The 21774-nt window shown below is 48.2% G+C and overlaps 2 protein-coding genes and 1 long non-coding RNA gene across 5 annotated transcripts; 1 reads left to right on the top strand and 2 right to left on the bottom strand.

The window, feature by feature from the left end:
• Positions 1 to 782: 782 nt before the first annotated feature.
• Positions 783 to 2929, bottom strand: kcne4 (potassium voltage-gated channel, Isk-related family, member 4). Its single transcript, XM_029170590.3, has 2 exons — positions 2574 to 2929; positions 783 to 2259 (listed from the first exon to the last, which is right to left on the bottom strand). Exon 2 carries the CDS (start codon positions 2220 to 2222, stop codon positions 1677 to 1679), a length of 546 nt encoding a protein of 181 aa, XP_029026423.1. The 5' UTR covers positions 2223 to 2259; positions 2574 to 2929; the 3' UTR covers positions 783 to 1676.
• On the top strand, positions 1819 to 7984 carry LOC121202679 (uncharacterized). Of its 3 annotated transcripts, XR_008696398.1 has the most exons (4): positions 1982 to 2120; positions 3400 to 3561; positions 6683 to 7646; positions 7737 to 7984. It is a non-coding gene; the product is annotated as an uncharacterized LOC121202679 (long non-coding RNA). The 3 variants fall into 3 exon arrangements; XR_008696397.1 differs by lacking the exon at positions 1982 to 2120 and adding an exon at positions 1819 to 1950 and having other exon boundaries at positions 6683 to 7984; XR_008696396.1 differs by having other exon boundaries at positions 6683 to 7984.
• Positions 3748 to 21427, bottom strand: acsl3a (acyl-CoA synthetase long chain family member 3a). Its single transcript, XM_029170585.3, has 15 exons — positions 21266 to 21427; positions 15885 to 16342; positions 14832 to 15009; positions 11888 to 11997; positions 11413 to 11551; positions 10617 to 10767; positions 10092 to 10215; positions 9754 to 9825; positions 8338 to 8477; positions 8085 to 8257; positions 7367 to 7441; positions 6670 to 6861; positions 6198 to 6312; positions 5157 to 5314; positions 3748 to 5083 (listed from the first exon to the last, which is right to left on the bottom strand). Exons 2-15 carry the CDS (start codon positions 16254 to 16256, stop codon positions 4926 to 4928), a joined length of 2157 nt encoding a protein of 718 aa, XP_029026418.1. The 5' UTR covers positions 16257 to 16342; positions 21266 to 21427; the 3' UTR covers positions 3748 to 4925.
• Positions 21428 to 21774: the final 347 nt, after the last annotated feature.

The following is a 21774-nucleotide window of genomic DNA, read 5'->3' as shown; positions in this document are numbered from 1 at the left end:
TGAGTCTCTAGTTGCTTAATTGTTTCCAAAACTTGGGGCACAGTCAGTTTTAAATATGACGGAAAAACAATAGTGAGCAGAAAATACGGCCGGAACCTTTAAATGCTGTATTTGGAGAGAGTGTAGCTAATTCCCAATAAGCCTCCAGCTCAGTCTGCAAAGACATATTTACAATGGTAGCAAATTAAAAAGCCTGAATAGAATAGGAAATCCTTTAGGCCACACTGTCGGAACGCACGTCATAAAATGTGTGTGTGTGTCTGGTTATTGTCGTCGCTCCTGTCGCTGTGTTGAGCCTGCAGCACTGCTGATGCGTGTGAGAGACGGACGCCGGGCTGAGTGACGAAGCACGAGAGAAAACACGAACGGGCGTCGTCTCGGAGAAACTGGACGACCTGGAGTGACGTCTCCGTGGGTTCAGACAGGAGGCGCTGGATGTCAGATGATCGGCTGCTTCGGACCTTCGCGCGTCCACGATCCCCTCCCTCTGCTCAGTCGCTCCCACATTCAAGTGCTATTAGAATAATTGAAGGGAGGTTCACTGTTTTCATTGGAGAAACAGGCTCAGACAGTGATGAGCCACAGCGGACTGGTGGTACAATCTGCCCTGTTCCTACATTAATATACTGATCTGATCTAGGCTACTTATAAATAGCAGGGTAATAATAATAGGAGAGCTAATCTTTCCTTTCATTTGCAAAAAGCACCTAGTGAGAACAGCGCACAACACCGCCCCCCACTGGTCAAACATCACACTACAAGAAAAGAGGTAAATAACTTGCTTCAGTTCGTATGCATTTATTTTCCGACAACGACTCCATCTTAAATTATGCCTCACACAGTGACAAATACACACACACACACACACACACACACACACACACACACACACACACACACACACACACACACACACACACACACACACACACACAGTATAGTGCATAGCTTTCACCAAGTGAACGTGCATCATCAATGCTTGATCCTTAAAGTCCGCTTAGCAGCCTTTCAAGTGCATCCCAGGTACATTTTCAATGCGAGAACACGTCAGGTTCGGTCCAAATAGGCCGATCTCGCCCTTCAGAACCCTGCAGGGTGAGTCATCAGCCCAAACCACGGCTGGATCTGTCTGGCGTCAGGAGGGAGCTCCTGCAGGGGAGGGGTCTCCACCACAATGAGGCCGCGTCATAGCTGTGCAGCAAAATAAGAATGCGCCTAATCTACGTATTTATTGAGTTTATTACAACATCACACGCAGCTTTGAAGCGTTTGTCGCTGGAGTGTTTAACGGGTCTTTCTTTACCTGCGTCCGTTCATAATAAGTGATCCCAACACATAAAGCATCTATGTCGTGGTCAGTCTCGCGCCCGGTACTCTTCCTCGCGCGCCTGTTGCAGCCGGTGGTGCGCGTTGTGTAGAGAGGAGGTCATAAAAAAACGTTTGAAACCAGTTTATAATACATCAGACTAAAGTATTTCGGACCTCCCTCCACACTGACTCCACTTCTCCACAACCTGTCACACACATTTTCCAGCCCTTTTATGGATTTGGTTTAGTGAGTTTTTAAGCTGATGAACGTGTGAACCGTTGGTGTTTGGACAGTTTGGGCCTCTGTGATGCGAAGCCCGCGAACATCCTGGTCTCTCCGCTCCGGGTTACGCGGCTCGCGCGCGCGCTCAGCCCGAGTCGCCTCCGCCGTTCTCCGCCCTCCCCTTCGCCGCCTCCTCCGGTCCCTCCGCCGTGCCGCTGTCCGACTCCTCCTCTATGGCCAGGCGCGTGTCCGGCGAGGAGCACAGCGAGCTGACGCTGCTCTGCTCCGTGCACAGCACGCACGCCAGCGGCGACGGGAGCGCGCCCTCGTGCTGGAGATGTCCGAAGTAGTTGCCGTGGTTACCGCAGAAGGGCAGGGACACCTGCACCGAGCAAAGCCCCGAGACGGCGGCGGGAAAGGTGAGGCTGTGCTTCTTGGGCAGCGCGCCCCACATCCGCTGCTCCTCCTCGTGCACCAGGCGCGTGAAGATGTTGATCCTCCTCTTCTCCCTTCGCTTGGTGCGGAAGTAGCCGAACAGGATGCCGCAAAGGAAGATTCCGTAGAAAGACATGACTATTAATATGTAGAGGTACGCGTTCCCGTCGCTCCTGTCCCCGTGGGAGTCCGCGGAGCTCTGAGTGTGGAGGACGAGGCGTCCCGTGGACGCCGTGGAGTTCTCCGGGTGCTCCATGTTTAATGCGAGCTACGTGAAGGGTCTTAAAAGTTCACTAAAAGAATAATGAAAGTACATAGAAGCTGTCAGAACATACAGTAAGGACTTTTATACCTTTACGCACACATGCGTTCGGCAAAATAAAGGTTCTATAAAGGAAGTGACAACTGCACAGTTTGTGTAATAATGACTAGAAAAAGTTGTGGACAACACTAGTTTTCCTCATGTTGCTTACTTGTTGCACTTTTTGTGTTATATTTATCATCAGTTTAAAAAGTTACTACAGGTTTACGCAGTTGAAATAATTTTCCAAACTTACGAACAACTTAAACAAGACTGACGGTGTAATGCTGTTATTATTAAACTCACCAAACTGGGGATTTATGTCTCAAATAGGTCGGAGTCGTGACTTCTTGTAGCTCTTCTGTAGTTTGACGGCAATAAGACGCGGCTGAACTCATTTATATGGAGACCCTAGTGTCATCATGAGTCACGTGACCGTTTGTAAGACGAGTCCTGGGTCGATGGACGCTCCGGTGGGGCGGTCCGTTACCAACAACTGGGTATTTTTTTTTTTTAATTTTTTAATATTTGACCCTGGGGGATTTTTATAAAACCATAGAATTCTCGAGACTTGCGTACTAGCTGAAGAGGTATTGCATCATCACTGGAACTCAGAGTCATGAGAGAATGTTATGGAAAAATACCTTTTACCCAAATGCCATTCACTGTCACGTTATTCAACGTGGTGAAAAACACCTTGCTGCCTGTCCTGTCGCATGGTGAACATGGTGTGCTATCATCTCATCGCACAGGTTTTTCAATTTCCTTGCAAATGGACTGAAGCCCTGTGAATAAAAATGGTGCTGGACATTCATGAATAACATTATGAAGCTGGAGCACAAAATAACAAACCAATTTATTAATTATTCCACCCGCAGAAAGCAAAGTGCAGAGACGATACATTCTGCTGGGAACCAGTCTTCCTGTCTTTCAACAAGTCTTGTATTGTTATGTTTTTGTAATCTTTTTTACAGTATTCCCCCCTGAAATGATGAGGATAAAATCAAATGGAAAACAATTACATAATATGTTCCAACAAGCCTTAAACTGCATGAACTGTGTCTCTGACGCTTTGAAACAATAACAATAAAGATCTGCGTCTTGTTAAAGTTGATTTATATTTTCCTAACAGGTTTTTTGCCGCCTTATGGGTGAAGTTCTCTCCTTCTTTTCGCAACGTGACACCCAAGTGACTAATCTAATTCGCCCGGCTGAACTCCACCCATTCCACCAGACCCAGCCGACGATAAGATTGACATCACTGGGAATTTACACTTCAAAGCTGCAATCACGGGTGAGCATCAATGATTAAATTGGATTACGTTCCTCTGATTGCTGTTATGGAATCAGTAAAGGTTGAGTTCACTCATTAGTTTGTCCTTACACGAATGTCATAATCGTCTGTCTCCTCCACACATAGGCTTCAGAGCATAGAGTAATTATTAATAGACTTAATGACTGTGAGAGAAACGTGAAACACTTCAATGTTTCGTTGTACAAACCAAACATAATCTTTATTTTCTTCATTTCAGTGTTTTTCTTTTCAATAATCAGATGCACTCATGTTAAAAGGCACAATTTTCACACAGGAAAGTCCAGACCCGGTCTTTCAAAATAAAGCTTTAAATTGATCATAGCTTAACAAAACACGTACGTACAGGGAGAACCGTATATTTACATCAACCAGGATTTAGATTAGCTTTTGTGGGAGATTTGAGACTCCGAATCACAAGAAAAGGCCACAGGTGCTGCGAGGGACGCTGCTTTGTGTGCACAAAGTCTGAGTCAGACGCTCCGTCATACTTGTGCAGATAATAAATAAGCCGGGCAGCGAAAGCCCGGCGGAATTAGTATCAGCTGAGCTCTTGGGAAACTGAGCAAATACTTCAGCTGGTGCAAACATGCACATTGAAAAAAGTTTTATTTAAAGCCGATCTGTAATCAACTGCCTTACATGGGCAGAAATCATTAACGTGAGGTGGCGTTGATTCATTTCAAGTGTAACACAAGCAAGTAGATGAGCTCCTCTGTGCAGACTGTGCTCTGTACAGCTCATAGAAAAGTAAACTATCACTGTAGGAAAGTTCAGTAGACTAAACAACAGTATTGCTCTTTTTAAATAAAACTATTAGGTCAATTTATTCTAAAAAAGAAGAAACAGCCGTACTGTTTCCATTTAAATAATAAAAAGCATCACATCAGACATGACCCTAGTCATTTTACCAGCGCGTCTCATTTGCCCTCTAATGACTCTGTGCTTTTGCTGTCAAGATGTGCTGATGAGAGGGACCGCGGGCGGCCGACCAAATAAACCACTAGCAGAACTAAAAACACTGCAGGGCCGCGCGGACCGCGTCCCGACCCGCAGGAGGCGCGGCTGCACGCGGCGTCTGCACGCGGCGTCTGCGGCCGCCTCAGGAGAAGCCTGAGTCCAGCGGAGCCTCTGTGTCGTAACCCGCACCTGGAGCAAAGTGGAGGACGCACATGGAGCAAACGGGGAAAAGCAGCGGTGGACGGGAGGCGTCTGCATTGGGTTCCAGAGTCACTTGTAAACTTGTTTGGAAATTGGCAAGATCTAAATGTTAGGTTTTTTTTCATTTTGAGCTCTGAGGAGTGTTCAGTGCAGAGGCCGGTGTGTGGGAATAACCGGCCACGGCCTTATTTCCCACCATACATTCTCTCGATGTCCTGCTGATAGTGCGTTTTCAGCTCCTTGCGCTTCAGCTTGAACGCGTCCGTCACCAATCCCGTCTCGGGCGTCCACGGATCGGGGCTCAGGCGGATCTTGCGGGGAATCTCGAAGCGCTCGAGCTGGGCTGCAACGGAACACGGGGTCAAACGGGCCGCTCAGAACCCGGTGCATTTTTCCTTCAAACCCCACCTCCGTACCTGCGAGCGCGGCCTCGGTGACGGCCTTGAGCATCAGCTCGCCCATGGCCTCGCTGCCGCACAGCTCCTCCCACGAGCCCCGGACGCCGTGCTGCTCGGCCAGAGCCACGAGCTGCTTGTGGTTGGGCACCACGAAGCCGATGACGTACGTCTCCTCGCTGCGCCGAGGGAGGAACACGTAAGCAGTCAGGAAGAGTGGGAATGAAAAGCTGTACAACGTGCATGTGTGACACTGAGGAAGGAACCGTCGGTTCGGGATCTATGGGCTGAATGGAGAATTAACAGCTGAAAGGATGTGCAGAGAAAAAAAGAATCTCACCCCTTTTATAGTAAAAAAACAACATTGTTGTTATTACTCTGACTAAGGCAGCTTTAAAACAGGATGTGAAATGTAAATGGTTCACGTTGGCCTTTTAGTGAAAACCACAGCATCTGTTTAAGCCTCTGTTTGTTTGTTCTTGCGAGCACATTAGGGACGGAGCTGGACGCCCTCTCTCTCCTCAAACCGTCAGCTGTTTTATGATCGATCTCTCTCTCTTTCTCTCTCTCTCCCTCTCGGGGCCGCACACTAAAAAGCCCCATGAGAAAAAAGTTGATGATTCGTGATATTAGGTTATAAAAACAAATTAGACCTGATCTGACATGCACACGACGGCGGAGGTCGCCGTGACCCCGGCGCGGAGCTAAAAGCCTGCGTACGAATAGCAGCCGCCCTGTCAAAACACTCGGCTGATTGATCTAGACGTTGTGAGGCTCCGTGCACGGCCGCGTTTCGCAGCACGCAGGAAATCAGAATTTTCAGGAAGAACCAAGCTTCTCTGCAGCCGTGGGGCATCAGAAGGTGTCAGTCAGACGCATCGGCAGCAGTTCAGCAGCTCCTCCTGTTCACTGTTAAACTGACACTTGCTGCGACAGCTGGGTTTTTATATCTCTGTTTTTTTTCTGAGTAAAGGATGAAGTTTTATTACAGCTACATATGAGTGAATGGGCTCGGCTCCATGACTAATGAACACGAATCGTAGGCCACACGAGGACACGCACCTGTTGGCGTAGACGCAGATGTTGTCGACCAGGGGGCAGTTCTTCAGCACGGCCTCCACCTTTCCCAGGGACACGTACTCTCCCGCCTGGAGCTTCACCAGGTCTTTCTTTCGATCTACAGACACAGAGGAGGCAGGTCGCAGCAACTGCAGGCCAACGTGCACATCTGATTTTCAGAATATGTCGGCGTGCGTCTTTAATGCAAGGAGGGAGGGAGCCGGGGGAGCGATACATTAGCCACCGGACTGGTGATCTAAAGTAAACATGCTGTGGAGTAATTCTAGGAAGTGGGGTGGAATCTGATTTGTTAAAAGGCTTCCTGTCCAACTGATTGATGAGAGCAGCAGAGAGGTTGTCTGGAGCGAGTCCAAGAGCGTGGGGCACAATCTTGGCCATTTGTGCCTTTGTTGCAGGGATGCTTTTCCCCAAATGTGTTTCCTGTGTGATCTACGCGCATCACGTGTGCACTCACCTATTATCTCCAGGCACCCGTCCTCGTGGAACTGCCCGATGTCGCCGGTGCAGAACCACCGCTGCCCGTCCTCGTCCACAAAGAAGTCCTCCTGGTTCCTGGCCTCGCTCTTGTAGTATCCCATGGTGACGTTCGGGCCACCGATCAGGATCTCCCCCCGGGGACGCGGCTTGTCTGTGCTGCGGTAACCGCCTGAAAGCAGGGTGCAGCGTCACAGCATACGAAGCAGACCCCAAAGAGGCAGTAAAACACAGAGAACGGACCCTGAGTCTGAAACAGTCGCTTTTATAGTTAAAAGCCTGGCGCCGGGTTCACTGCAAAGGTACAGTATAAAAGAGTGTAATGAGATGATTGTCTAACAAGATGAGAGCTTGTCTCATTTTATTAAGGATATGAGGCAGATCTAATAACTACTACTGAAATGAAAATATGAAATATGGAAACTAATGCTGGATAGACTGGTAAAAAATGTGTGAAGACATGATGAAAGTGATTTATGTCCCTGTGAACATTACCGTGTGTGTGTGTGCATGTGTACTGTATGTGTGTGTCCCATGTATATGTGTGTGTGCGTTTACAAATGTGTGTGCGTTTACATATGTGTGTGCGTGTATATGTGTGTGCGTGTATATGTGTGTGTGTGTGTGTGTGTGTGTGTGTGTGTGTGTGTGTGTGTGTGTGTGTGTGTCCCACTCACCCTCCACCCAGTCTTTGAGCTTTATCTCACAGCACACCAGTGGTCCTCCCACTCTCCCAGTGCTGTAATCCCACACTGGAGGAGACGACACACACAGTCAGGGAACACACCAGCATCGCAGCACCACTTTTACCATAGCAACTCGATCTCGCTCGCTCCCTCACCATGGAAACCCTATCCCAGAGGAAGGTCCGTAGAACGGAGCCTAGCGGGGAGGATTCCCACTGATCGACTATGGAGGACGTTTGCATTGACGCTATGGAACAAGTTCTCACTCACAGTACGTCCCAGATTCTGGGAGGCTAAAACTGTTTCGCTAACAGGGATCTCTAAGTACGATCACATGTTGCTTCTGTTGATTTTTCCACAGCGCTGATCCACTTTTTACCTCCTCCCTCCGGTCTCTGCACCCACGCACATTACACTGTCTACTTAACTTATCGCGCTACGTTCCTCCCTCCTTGCTGAGCCTTTCCACGTCCTCCCACCGATTTATCTGGGCGAAATCACTTCCTGTTCTTACTCAACATCGTGCAACTTTTCCCGTCAGGCTAAGGCTTTCATCTTATCGAGCTTCTTTTAAAAAGTTTAATCTGAGAATAAATGAGTGTGTCAGAACTGTGTCGTCATTTACTTTCTGACTTCCATGCACATCTGGAGACCATGCTCCAGATGTGCTGTCTGTCTATGAGCAGAGAGCCACCTGTTTCCTCCTTACTCTCGCAAATGGTTCCGGCTCCGCAGGTCTCCGTCAGGCCGTAGCCCTGACCCACCGGGCAGCACAGGCACACGTTCATGAAGCGCTGCGTGGCCGCAGAGAGCGGCGCTCCTCCCGACAGCAGGACGCGCGTGCGACCTCCCAGCAGCGCGCGGATCTTTTGGAACACCAGCCTGGAAGGATGGAGACGCGCGTTTACCCCGCGCTTTGAGAGAGGCTACGGCCGACGGAGCACTCGGCCGCCACCGCTCACCTGTCGCACAGGGGCGTGCTGTTTCCTCTGGCCAGCTGCTCCAGCTTGTAGTTGTACGCCAGAATGAAGAGCGCCCGCTGGACAAAGTTCATCTCCTCAACCTTGGTCATCACATTCTTGTAAATGCGATCCATGATTTCCTAAATGCAGGATGGGACAGAGGAGAAACGGAGAGAAAGAAGGAAACAAGATGTTAAACATCAGATGCGATAAGTATAACTTAAACAGAGGAACAATAATATTATGGCATTGTGTTACATTTGTTAATAAACATCAACACAATAATGATGACAATAATGTCAGGGGAATGTGGACCAGGGCTTTGGAGTTTCCTGCTGTCAAAGGGAAAAGCTAATGCAACGACTGAAAACACTCCATCTTTCCAATCATCAAAAGCTGAACTTGTAGTTAAATGGGGGAAAGGGCACAAAAAAGCAAAACAATAAAAGCAGCTGGTCCTCGTGTGTGTAACTATGCGTCTGTAAAGCTGAGGCAGTGGGAGAGGAAGTCGGCACCGGACTCACGAAGCAGCCGGTCATATCACAGCAAACAGTGTGTGTGTGTGTGTGTGTGTGTGTGTGTGTCTTGGGGCCAACCGCATGGGGCTTTCTCACGTTCTGTTTACAGCTGTGAATGGTTGCAGACACTGGGGCCCTCTGCCCTTTACACCACGACCACTGGGAGACGGGGGGTGGGGGGTGGGGGCCGGGGGGGGGGGCAGAGCCAAGTCCAGCTCACGTCTGACTGTGTCAATCATTTTCTCTTCCTCAAAGGTTGAAAGTAAGAGAGTTTAAACTTATTCTCATGGTTCTAAATAGAAATAATAATATATATAATAATATAGAAAGAAATAGGTAAAAATTAACTAAATCAAACGTGCATGAGTTGTGACACCAGGTGATATAAGTTCACACATTATCTCTGCGTCTCCATTGGTTTTCCCACCGCGGTGCCTCTAAAGGTTTTCAGCTGCACCCTACACTAAACTCTGCCTAAACCCAATAAAGGGTGGAACACTCAACCTTCCCTTTCCCTGACAAAACAAATACAGTCACGCTGGCCTCTGACTGGAGCTTTGACTGGAGCTTTGACTGGAGCGCTGCCTGGCGTCACTGCTGCTGAACTCGATGGATGCCCTGCACCCACTCCACAGAAGCGCGGCACCAGCCAGCCTCGAACGCCATCAGACGCCGCCTCGGCCCCCGGGCGGCTGACGGAACGCAGGCCCGGCCAGCTGTGGGATGTGGAAGTCCATTTACGTCACGGCGGGCCTGCGGGCCTGCGTCACTGCCACACGGCAGCCGGACTGCGAGCGCACGCCGAATGGGTCCGGTCTGCTGCCGAACGAGGCCGGAATGCGGGCGGGGACGGCGTGTGAAAGCCTGCAGGCAAAGCGAGCGCTCCCCCCTCACATACCGGGACCGCTGCCATCAGAGTGGGCTGCAGGACACTGGTGTCTCCCTTGCTTCCTTTCTTGATCTTGGTGGACTGGGTGGAAAAAGAGAGGCGACATAAATACAATAAAAGCATTCAAAAAGTACATTTGATTCAATAGGATAAAACTCAGATGATGAACTCTGCATCGCTGCCAGGCTGTTCTTCATCTTAGACCTTGGAGAATATATTTCCCAAGTTGTGCAACAGCTCCTTTCATTTTTTTTTACTATTAATTAATTAATGACTGCTTTTTTTCGCGATTGCATAAAGTTCCTGCAGGGTTATGATGAAACATATAAACAGAGCTGTTTCTTTACCTGATCAGCGAGAGTCTGAGGCGAGGAATAACCGATCCTGCTGCCATGAGAAATGCAGATGAGCTCCGCACTGAGCTCCAGGACGTGCGCAAGAGGCAGGTAACCGATGTAGGTGTCGTCCTCACTGCAAACACACAAACGCCTGTAATAGAAACTAATCCTTGCACGGGAAATTTGACCAGTGAGCTCACAGTAGGTCCTCCACATTCTGGGAAATCATTAGCACAGTCATCGCTTTCACTAGAAGGCTGATTGTGGGCCTAGCATCCACGACCCCTGACCTCCACACCCTGCCTCCCCCCCGCCCGCGTTTCCTCACCCACGCCTCCATCCCCGAGTGTCGCTCCTCGCTGCGCGCCGGCAGCAGCCGGCTCGTCCTCGTCCACGTGCTCGTTTCACATGGAAATTTATTTTGGGCGTATTTCATGAAAGAGAGGTCGCACGAGAAATACGCGAGAGACGGGCACGAGTGGATTCAGAGGAATGACACTGACTCCACTGCTTCATTCGCGCACTGTGCATTACCACATGTTGGGGATCCTCTCAGCCATCCCCGTGATGCCGGCGAGGATGTTGCTATGGGAGATCACCACGCCCTTCGGGACGCCGGTGGAGCCGCTGGTGTACATGATGACGGCGATGTCCGACGGCCGCGGCTGCTCCCGCTCCCGCGCCGCTGGAAGACAAAGACGGGGAACAAATGTGTGCGGGAGGAACTAAGAGGTAGGGGTTTTTTCTCCATCTTCAGAATGAGATGCAACAAAACCAGAACTAAGCCAGAACCCAAACAGAGGAAGAGGCAGAAGAAGAGGAAGAGAGAGTAAAGTACACAAAAGTCTCCCCTTTGCTCTCGTTGGGATATGGGGCATGTAGGAGTCTGTGCTCTGAGGGCTGATGTCATGTGAAGTCGTGTGTAAACATGACCCAGTGCTCAGTCCTCCCTTCCTGAACCTTCCTTCTTCCCGCTCTGCACACGACACCGCCGGCTGCTCTCGGTTTTGGGCCGGGCCACGGTGTGAGGTGAGGCCTTGGCCTCATCTCTCCAGTCCAGTAAGTGAAGAAGCATCACGTCGACCCCAGTCTGACGCAGATGTGAGCGCTTCCTCATTCACATGACCTACTGTAATGAGACCGATACCGATCCACCCACAGCTTGTAGGAACTGTCACATACAGTGGGACCATCTGCTACTGACTGACCCCAGAACTCAACATTTTCAATTCTTTCCTCCCTACTTTCTCCGTCCCACATGGTTATACCAGTAAACCCCATTTAATGTCCCAGCAGAGCTGCAGATGATGTCATGACTGAACCTCCTTACCATTCTCAGACCTGGCGCCCAGCTTCTGCACAGTTGCCATGTTATGCACGGTGATGCCGCGCGCGGCGCCGGGCCACGAGGTCGGCGCGTTGTCCACCACCACGATGTGCTGCAGCCTCGGGACCTCGATGAGGATGGCCTGACGCGAACAGAACCACGGGCACAGATATGACAGGCTGTGTGTACATTAAGGCACGACGAAAAGCAGGTCTCCCACACGCTTCTCCGAAGGGGAGCGCGTGAGGAGCTCTGTTTATAGCGCTGTGATGAAGGGGGTGAGGAGATGACTTGTCTTGGAGGCTTGTGCAAAGCAGCTCTTGACATATAGCACATGCATTTCTCCTTGTTTTGTCTCTATGGCAACATCCTGATCAAATACCAGGGCAGTGCATGTGTGCAACGTTACGTTTAACACTGATTAAACGCTGATTCTTATTCATGCCGTTACTTTTTAGTTAATTTTTTGTGTTTCTACCTTGAGTCTCGTCTCCAGGAGCTCCCTGCTGGTGATGATGTGGGTGACCTGAGTCTCGTTCAGCCCGTGAGCGATGGCCGGACCTCCTAACGTAGAGTAAAGGGTGGCCACTGCAACACACACATTAAACCCTTCATAAATAATACATCAGGAAGGACTTTAAAGTGCAGGAAGTCGGTTGCACGCAGCCGCGTTAATGTGCCAACATTAAACATATCAGCGAGAGGCTAAATGTGCAGATTACAAATATAAGAGCGGCCGCTCAGCGTGGAGTCAGCGGTCAGACAGTGACGCATCTTCGGTACCGAACCGACTGTTAAGCAGAGTGAGTGATGCCGCTGAGTCAGATAAACAGCACTCGCATCAGTGCTGATGGTAAAAGTAGGACAGGTGTTCAAACATCTGCGTTCATTCTCATTACGGAGCTCTTCTCTCAGCGGTCGAGGCCGGTTTGCTGTGAATGGGCACTCATTTTATTTAACAAGCGCAGACTGTGGACGCCTGAGCGCTCCCTGCCTCCTCATCCCGTGCTCTGGGTAAAGGTTTGTGAGCAGTGGGGCCGACCTGAACCGTGCGCACCTCCCACAGTCAAACACCAGATGGGTCGACTTTCCCGGACACTGTGGCTCTGCCCGCGTAATTACAGAACAAATGTACCATGACATTAATCAGCGTCATCGCTGACTCACACAAACGGTGACTCAGTGCACTTTATGATGGTTACAATTAAATATTTAAATATTGATCAATGTTTTTTTTTCTTTTTTGTTGGCAACACTCAACTACAGTACTGTACAATACTGTACAACAGCTTCACAGAAAAGTCTCTTCTCTGTTTTTGACCTGAAGGCTTCAAGTTTCCACAAATTGCTGGACCACAATTGGCTCCAAAACCCTTCTTATTTGAGAACATGCACAGTACATGGGGTTAAAGTCAGCTTTAAAAGAGCACAGGGGACTGAGTGCTGCTTGAAGGGTCGAGAGAGAGAGGGAGAGAGAGAAAGGAATGGAATGGAATAAACTGGACAGAAAGGTGTAAAAACTGGAGGAGAAGAAAGAAAAGATGGAGCTGAAGTGAGAAATGTCCCCACACTGACACTGACACAGATTTATGGAGAACAGAACATCCCACTCCTGCGTCATGGAACCCCAAAGCTTCCTGCTCCGCTGCTGTGTTTGTTGCAGAGTGTAGGTGAGGGCCATGACACCTCCAGTCGTGAGATCTAAACACTGGTGCAGACCCCAGCTTCACACACACACACACACACACACACACACACACACACACACACACACACACACACACACACACACACACACACACACACACACACACCATCATCATTTTTTCTACAGGAAATTTGACAAACATCCAACGGACAGAGATTTAGTGGGAATTTAATGCTTGTGTCACTCTGCATTTTTCAGTTCAGAAATGGGATCTAAAAAGTCCCTGGAGACAAATTTACTTTGAACACATGGCAGAATACACACACACACACACACACACACACACACACACACACACACACACACACACACACACACACACACACACACACACACACACACACACACACACACACACACACACACACACACACACACACACAAAGAGCCGTGACGTGCTTAGATGACAACTGCATAACTCAGCGGTTTAGCTGATGTTGTTAATGGTTAATCGCTCACAAAAGGCACAAATGAGCAGCAAATGACCCCTTCAACAATAAGCCACAGCCAACAAACTGGAACACACACACACACACACACACACACACACACACACACACACACACACACACACACACACACACACACACACACACACACACACACAGTTCACTGGGGGTCTTTGGCTGACTCCTTGATGCCTCTGTCAACATCAGAAGATCACGTAGACCCTCTCGTCGATCTTCTGACGCCACAGCCCTTCTCTCCTCTCCTCCCCCCCCCCCCCCCCCCCCCCCCCCCCCGCCGCTTCCTTTATCTCCTCTCTGCCCACGAAAGCCCAGCCCACCCAGCCCCACTCCGCCTCCCCCAAGCTCCTCACAGCCCCCGTGTTTGCATCAGCAACGCAGGAGGATGCTTTAAAAAAGATGCTTCACTGATTGTTTAATGAAGCATAGATTAAAGCACACTGAGAAAATGAAGGTTCCTTCAAGCAAAGGCAGACTGATCTAATGAACTTGGGGCTCTGCTGTGGATATTCATAGTTTCATAGGAAAATACTCTTTGGTGCAGAATAACTGAAGAGTAAATCAGCACGAAGCCCCTTCAGGCAGAACGCTTCACAAACACTAACCTGAAACAGCCGAAATAAGCTTCATGGTTTAAGTTATGTTTTTAGGTAATGAAATGCTTTTTTGACCAGAGTATGTTTGGGTTGCATCATGAAAGATCCCGTAATCTATTTTCCTTTTTACTCTACATGCATTGCAAATGTGCTGCTTCCAGTCTTCAAGTGTGCCTCCGTCACAAGCAAACGAAACAGACTTGAATTAGGGAAACGGGGACGCTTATGTAACGAGGACAAATTGACCCTCTTCTGTCTCAGCCAGACTCTGCACGTTAGCCGTCCACTGTAACCGCTAAATGCATCCACACCCACTCGAAGACAAACGCATGGAACTACGTCAGACACGTGTGGAAGCTCAGGGAGAGGTCCAGAGAGAGCACTGTGGCAGGTGCTTTGCTTGAGAAATGAAGGAAATCCTGCTAAGACTATTGAGTGTTCTGTCTGGTGGGTCGGTCTACGACGAAACCAGCTGAAGGGAATAAAAAAATCTATTAATCGCTCATTCATCAAGTGAACTAAAACGGGTTCTAGCATCTTAGAGTGAGAGAGTTTTTTTATTGCATGGCTTACAGCAGCTTGACACACACTGTTGGGAAACCAGGGATTATTAGGCTTAACATTCCTGCATCACCAACAGCCTGGACTCACTTGGGAAGTTGTACATGAAGCAGGCCTGGGCCGCGATCATCCACTCAGCTCGCGTCTCACAGAAGACGGCGATGTTGGTTTTGGGTTTCTGACCCAGCGCCGCCAAGCCGCTGCCCAGCTGGGACGCCGCCGTCAGCACCTCCTCGTAGGTCAGCCAGCGGTACTGACCCAGAACAACCTGCAGACACCAGGGCGACAACAAAGTGACGATATAGTGAATTCTTTTCAAACAAGCCAGGGAAGCGTTGCGGAAGCTGCGAGTTCTGTTTCACCACAGCAACGCATCGTGTTACTATAGATCCCGCAGTCACGTGTTCGGCCTGTGTCCTAATAAACAGCCACTGGAGCAGGAACAGCGGTTCACTGTTGCTCAAACGCAACGACTTCCTCTTCTGCTGCCCGTCGCATGCTGCAACCTCTCAGCCTCACAAGCATGTGGAGAGTATAAACACAGGCATCTGTTAAAAAGCCTGAGGCTGAGGCCACGAAGGCCCCAAAACACTGAGAGCTGCCTGCTCCCGCATCCGTGAGGTTATACTGGCTCCTAATGGTCAGTGTATGATAATGCACACAAAGCAAACCGCTGAGACGTGTTCTCTCTCAGCAGCAGATATTTCAACAGTGGGGTGTAAACGGATTAAAGGGATCAGGCTGTAGGGAATGATGGGGGACTTCAGTAGTTATGTGACTGCATTCTGGAAGCTTGAGTTTGTATAAACATTACATTCAGGAAACCAACATTTCCAAATATATTCATACGCCCATAATTTTGCTACCTATTCGATGCATAATAATCATAAAATCCCTCATTTGTTTCTTTTTTCCATTACACATCCCACATCCTTTCTCTCCACTCTGTGGAGTTTGAGGTCATTGGAATTTAGACCAAAGCAATCGCTACCATAGCACTGGAATTTAATTAAATATTCTGTCTAGACAGTGGTCAGTAAATGTGAAGAAATTAATTCCATTCCATTATCCATCAAATATGAAGCTAAATTATACTTGATGTACCATTATGCTAAACGATTATGTTTCCCAGTCACTTTTTACCTTCTTGAAAACCTTCCCATTGTCCTGCTGCTCATCCTCCTCACTGATCACCTCCCTCGTGCCTAGACAGTCTCTGTGTGGGAACCTCCTGGCTGCATGCTCGAACATTTTATCCAGCGTGTCCACTCCCGGGTGCAGCGATGTCAGGAGCTTCTTGGTGGCACGCACGGCTCTGTAAGGTCCCTCGGGGCCCAGCACCGAGTGGGCCTTGACTCTCTTGGCTCGCTCTTCCTCTGAGCCGTAACGGTCCCCGGCGCTGTTGGAGGCCCAGCTGAGAAGGTAGGACGGCAGAAAGGTGATGAAGGTGTAGATCCAGACCATGAGGTGGAAGAGGAGGAGCAGCATGGGGTTGAGGTCCTCCTTCAGCTTCATGTTGTGAAGCTGTGTCGATGTTGGATTAATAGGTTGGAACGGAGTCGTAAGAGAAAGTTCCAACTTTCTTGACAGGAAACTATTCTCTGGTCCAAGAAAAACAAGAGCAACAAATGTCAATATGAAAGTATGATGCACTTGTGTATTGTAGAGCTCACAAAAAGCAGAAGTGACTTTAGATTTTAGTTAGTTTCTTTTTTCCCCCCATTGAGCTCTGATAAGGGAACTGTTACTGTCGCTTTCTGTTAGCAATAAAACAGATAGTGAGAGGAGACACTGAAGTAGAAAAAGAAAGAGAAAAAAGGAGTTCCTCTTAAATGCCACCGAACGGTCTGACACATAGGCACTAATAAAACAATATCATTGAAATTCATGAGAGTTCTAACAATGATTACAGGCACCGCTACAGGATCAGTGCCAGTGAGGAGGAGCCTGTCATGCATTAAGCTGGTACACTGCGGGAGCTGTCCAGAGTTCTGAACACAGGCCAGCTGTAAGGTTAACAGGCCCGAGCAGCGCTGGTCAATTAAACAGGGCAGAGCATGTAGGACGATCATACTGGTGCTCGTCAAGTATGTGGATGATCAATGCTGCAATATGTTTAAACAGCAAAACATTCAAATGGTGATTCAAACTGACAGCTCTGGCTGCTAAAATGGTGAGTGTGGATAAACATGATCTAAGTAATGCAATGCATAATAATCACTGACATCACTAAAAATTAGATTCGTTTTAAGAAAAAGAACTTTCTGTAAGTTGTACTACAATAAAATCATGATCATGTCTAGGGCTGCAGCAACGATTCAACGAATCGATAATAATCGATGACGAAAATTGATTGATAATGATTTGCCGTTGGCGATTAGTGAGGCTGTTCATTACTGTTTTACTGCTCAAAACAACGCAGCCGCTGGTGAAAACAAACCAAGCGGCAGCAGGAGAAAGGCTGCGGCCGAAGTTCTTCACATGAGCACTGAATATCAAACAAAGACAACGTTCACCTGCAAGTCATGCAAAGTTCAGCTTGTGGTTTGTAAATGCTACAGCGACACAGGAGACCGTGAGAATGAAACACCGGTGTCCCGGATGTAGCTGCGGCAACAAACCTTGTTTATCATCACGTCAAGTCTCTGCATTAAGTGCCGCTGTGTTAAAAGTTACTTTGTTACTTAATCTGTTCCGTCACGAGCGTCCGCAGGCTGCGCATAGTCTCGTTCGCTACATAATGACGAACAGCGCCACCACAGAACAGCGCAACTTAAACGGCGCAGACACTAAATGTAACAGCAGCATTAAATTATGACGACATGGTTTTTAGTGGTTCTCAACGTTGCCTCAGAGGCAGAAGGAGCCCAGGAGTCTCTGTGGAGTTCACGTGTTCTCCGGTGTCTCTGTGGGTTTTCTCCCACAGTCAGGTGAATGGAGCTGCTGCAGATCTTCACAAAGAGTCAAAATCAAAACTTTGTTTAAAAAGGTCAAGGGTTTAAAAACCCTGATATGGGGTTTCTAATAAGCAAAACATCAAATAATATTTTTTATAATTTTTCTATCCGATTGATCGACTAATCGAAAACATAATCGACAGATTAATCGATTATCAAAATAATCGTTAGGTGCAGCAGGTATGGTAGAAGGTTGTTGACACATAGTTAATATAATCTCTTTACTCTTGCTACCGTTGTAATGTTAAAGCGTTAAGTTGGTGAATGGTCAGACTAAAGCACCAAAAGCTTACTGACCTTCATTTAAAGCTTCACGTCTCTGCAGATACTGAACCATGTTTCCTGTGTTGCTGCTGTGCTCATGCAAACAAATACACACTCCGATCGTCCCCAACACTCTATGTTAGTGTAGTAATTGATTATAAATCAGAGAGTGAAGCTCTCTCTCCTGAAGGACCACATCCTTCCAGGACTGTCCACTGACCCACTCTGAGCCGAGGGCGATCCCAGACACACTCCCTTTGAGAATCCTAAATAAATGAAAGACTCCACAGCAGAGCTCTCCCAGTCTCCCATCTGCTCCCTGTCAACTTATTACAGCACTGTTGTTCTGCTCGGGGTCTTGTTAGCCAGACAGAAAGCATTGCATCATCACAGGTCGCTGCAGCTCGCCAAAGTTGCAGCACTGTACGCACGCACGCACGCACGCACGCACGCACGCACGCACGCACGCACGCACGCACGCACGCACGCACGCACGCACGCACGCACGCACGCACGCACGCACGCACGCACACACACACACACGCACACACACACACACACACACACACACACACACACACACACACACACACACACACACACACACACACAGTATGATCCAGTGTTTCACCATCTCTTGTAGTTCTCACTTCTTGCAGGAAGGTCGTTGAAATGGAAGTCACAGCGGAGTGTGGTCAACCAGGGTAAACAAATTAGGGAAAGAATCCACAGAGCAATGTACTGGTAGACTTCAGCTCCCACTGCTTTGTGTAGACGACAAACAGCAGTTGTGGATCTAATGTGGGAATATTGAACTTTAGATAGAGCCACTATTTAAATTTCATTACCTTTTGCAGGGAATAAAATTACAACTTACTGCTTTCTTGAGAAGCAGCCACTTCACTTTCTCCATGGAGTTTTTTTTTCCATAGCAACCAACCGCTGAGTAATTATTCTCACGGGAGACTGGAGCGAGAGACAGGAGGCTGGTTCATCCTAGCTGTTGCTTTATGGGTCAAATATGTCCCTAATTCCACCACATATTTACACTGCAGCCAGACTGTTTCAATTGTGAGATGATAATTTAAAAAAATATGAACCTGAATCTACAACTAACTTTCAATCAATTAATATCTTCTGACTGAACAATCAATAATTAAATACTGCATCACTTCAATATTCTAACCATTTACTTGCTACACTTACAACTATTTGAAAATGAGAAATGTTTCAACCAATAGATTATTTGCTAGAATAGAAGCAGATATTATAACATTAGTGGGAGGTTTATTTTGCACTGCCAGGTGCCTCCGGAAGCATTACACAACGGCAGAGCGATAAGGTGATTGAGTTATAGAAGGGAGGAGGCTGTACCTCGTTACTATTGTGAGAGAATGTAGGCTAAAGGGCATTTTGCTTGAATACACAATCCCGGTATAAGCTGTTTGGCCATAAACATGCATCTACATGACTCGGAGCCTGCTTTCGTCTCGCCTTAAAAAAAAGCACCTGGTATAACACAAAGAGACAACCTGATTCATGAGCCCAGGCCTCTGCAAAAGGTCACGACCTTAATTTGCACCAGAGCAACACAAACTGTACGTGCGCGTGACTCTTAATCTCCCACCGTTAATGGTGACAAAACCGCTAATATGCAGTTGCTCAACGGATTTATGCAACAAACAGGCGCTTTGCGAGCAGCCAGCGTTCGCTGGATTAGCAGAGTTATGCCGTGGCATGGTCGACGTAGCGGTGGGGTGAGTAGGCATGGGCGTGTGTGTCTGTGTGTGCACGGAGGAATCGCTGCTTCCGCAGGAGATTGTGTCAATGGGTTCTTTTGTGCGGCGACGTCACCGTGCTCGCACCCACTCGGCTCAGCGGGCTGAGGTCCCGCAGGAGCCTCAACGCGGCCATTGTGGTGGAACGAGACAGAAACGCACGACTCGGACCCCAGGGTGTGACTGGGCTTGTGGTTGGGGGAGAAACACAACATGCATGTGTGTGTCCATACATTCAAACGCAAACAAAGGAGGCGACGAGAGCGACTGCATGAGGAGTGAAACTGGTTGGATTATGCAGATCTGACTGGAGATTTCCTTTTGTTTGCACATAGCGACATAAACGACGGGCAGAAAAATCCTTCACCACTTTTTATCCACTTTAAGCTATTTTAATGCTATTAGATGTTTCAGAGCTTTGACTGTGGCAGGATACATTAGATTAATGGGTCACAGTTTAGGTAATTATTTAGAACACATTTACAAGTTTACAGACAAAAGCAAAACCAGCCCCTCATTTTAACCTGGAGAGGTATTAATAAGTAGTTTATATTTGATTTACAACATCATAATAAAGTAGATTTTCTTCCTGTTTACTCTTTAGGAAAAGTGAGAGTGTGTGTTTTTTTAACCATCTTAGAAGACGAGCAGCAGCTCTGTCTGAAGGTACAGGAGCGTTTTAATGGACCTACATCGTTTGACAAATGCAGCCACAGGGTGAACGCCTTCAGCTGTGCATCACGTCCTAATGGTGGTGATCAGCGTTGAAAAGGTTGAAAACAACAAAGACTGGGGTGAGATGACCTGGTGTTGGCTGCTATTATAATAATTTGTCACGCTTAATTTTTTTAATAATGTTTACAATACACACATTTCCGACGCACGTATCGCATTACGGGTGCACGGAGAGAAATGGAATGCGTCTATGATGAAGCATGAGAACGAGACATTCTTAGATTTGACTGTTAACTGGACCGGTTTCGGCAGTGAGACGAGTTGCAACACCCCAACCGCACAAACCGGTGTCAAGCGAACCACAGCAAAACGACTTCCGGTTGATGAAGTGGATCAGAATAAAACTTCAAAGAGTGTGTAGTCACAGCAGTCCGTCAGTTGCGCGTAGAATTCAAACTTAACGTCAAGTGTATTTACAGTAAAACTGTTCTGGTCATAGGAGGCATGTACAAATCTAAATCTATAGAAACATTATCTAAAGGCTATAATCAAAATAATATTAACTCTCATTAGATTGTGTTGAGCTGGGAGTACAAGATAAGGAACAAGCATGGTTTACATTACTTCCTCTTTTTTCAGGTTCATTCATTGGTAAACGTTGGTTCAGTTCAGTGCTACTTTCACAATCTACGAACTCAGCAGCGCTGTAACAAGTTTATAGGCTTCAACTTCTGGACCTGTTCGTTACTTGTATGAAAGTTTCCGTCCGTCTCGGGCGCGCGGCCGCGCCTGCAGCATCCTATGGCATCCCGCACATAAAGGCGCGCGGACGAACGGCGTGGGAACTTACCGGCGAACGTTTCCCTCTCGTCCCCTGCGCGCGAACTCCGCGTGAGACACCGCTCCGGCGACACGCACGTATCCCCCGCGTCCCGGTCTATCCGTTTATATTGCTCCACGCAATCAGAGCCCGGAAGTAACACTCGCGTCGCGCCGTTGCATAGGGATGGAGGTGGGAGGAAGGGTGAGGAACGGGGGAGGAATTCCTCGCGCTATGATTGGATTTCTGGAGGTGGCGCGTGCTACGGGGCCGGCCTGATGAAAGGAGGACTCGCGCGGTGACCGCGTGGGTTACTGACGGTCAGAGCCGGGGCCGTGCGCACTGTACGCACGAGCGCGCGCACGGACACGGACGTTTTTCATACAGGTTCCAAAAACAGAGGACGCTTAAGGTGTCAAAGGTTTCATGTGAACTACAGGTTCCAGCTTCTACAGAGGTTATAAGTAATTGTTAAGTATGATAATATTCTGTCTATATGGTCTACAGACAGTGACAATATGGTCACACACACCAAGTCT

This window comes from Betta splendens, chromosome 13 (assembly GCF_900634795.4).
Source record: "Betta splendens chromosome 13, fBetSpl5.4, whole genome shotgun sequence".
NCBI classification, from domain to species: Eukaryota; Metazoa; Chordata; class Actinopteri; order Anabantiformes; family Osphronemidae; genus Betta; species Betta splendens.
This window is presented reverse-complemented; position numbering and strand designations above follow the sequence as displayed.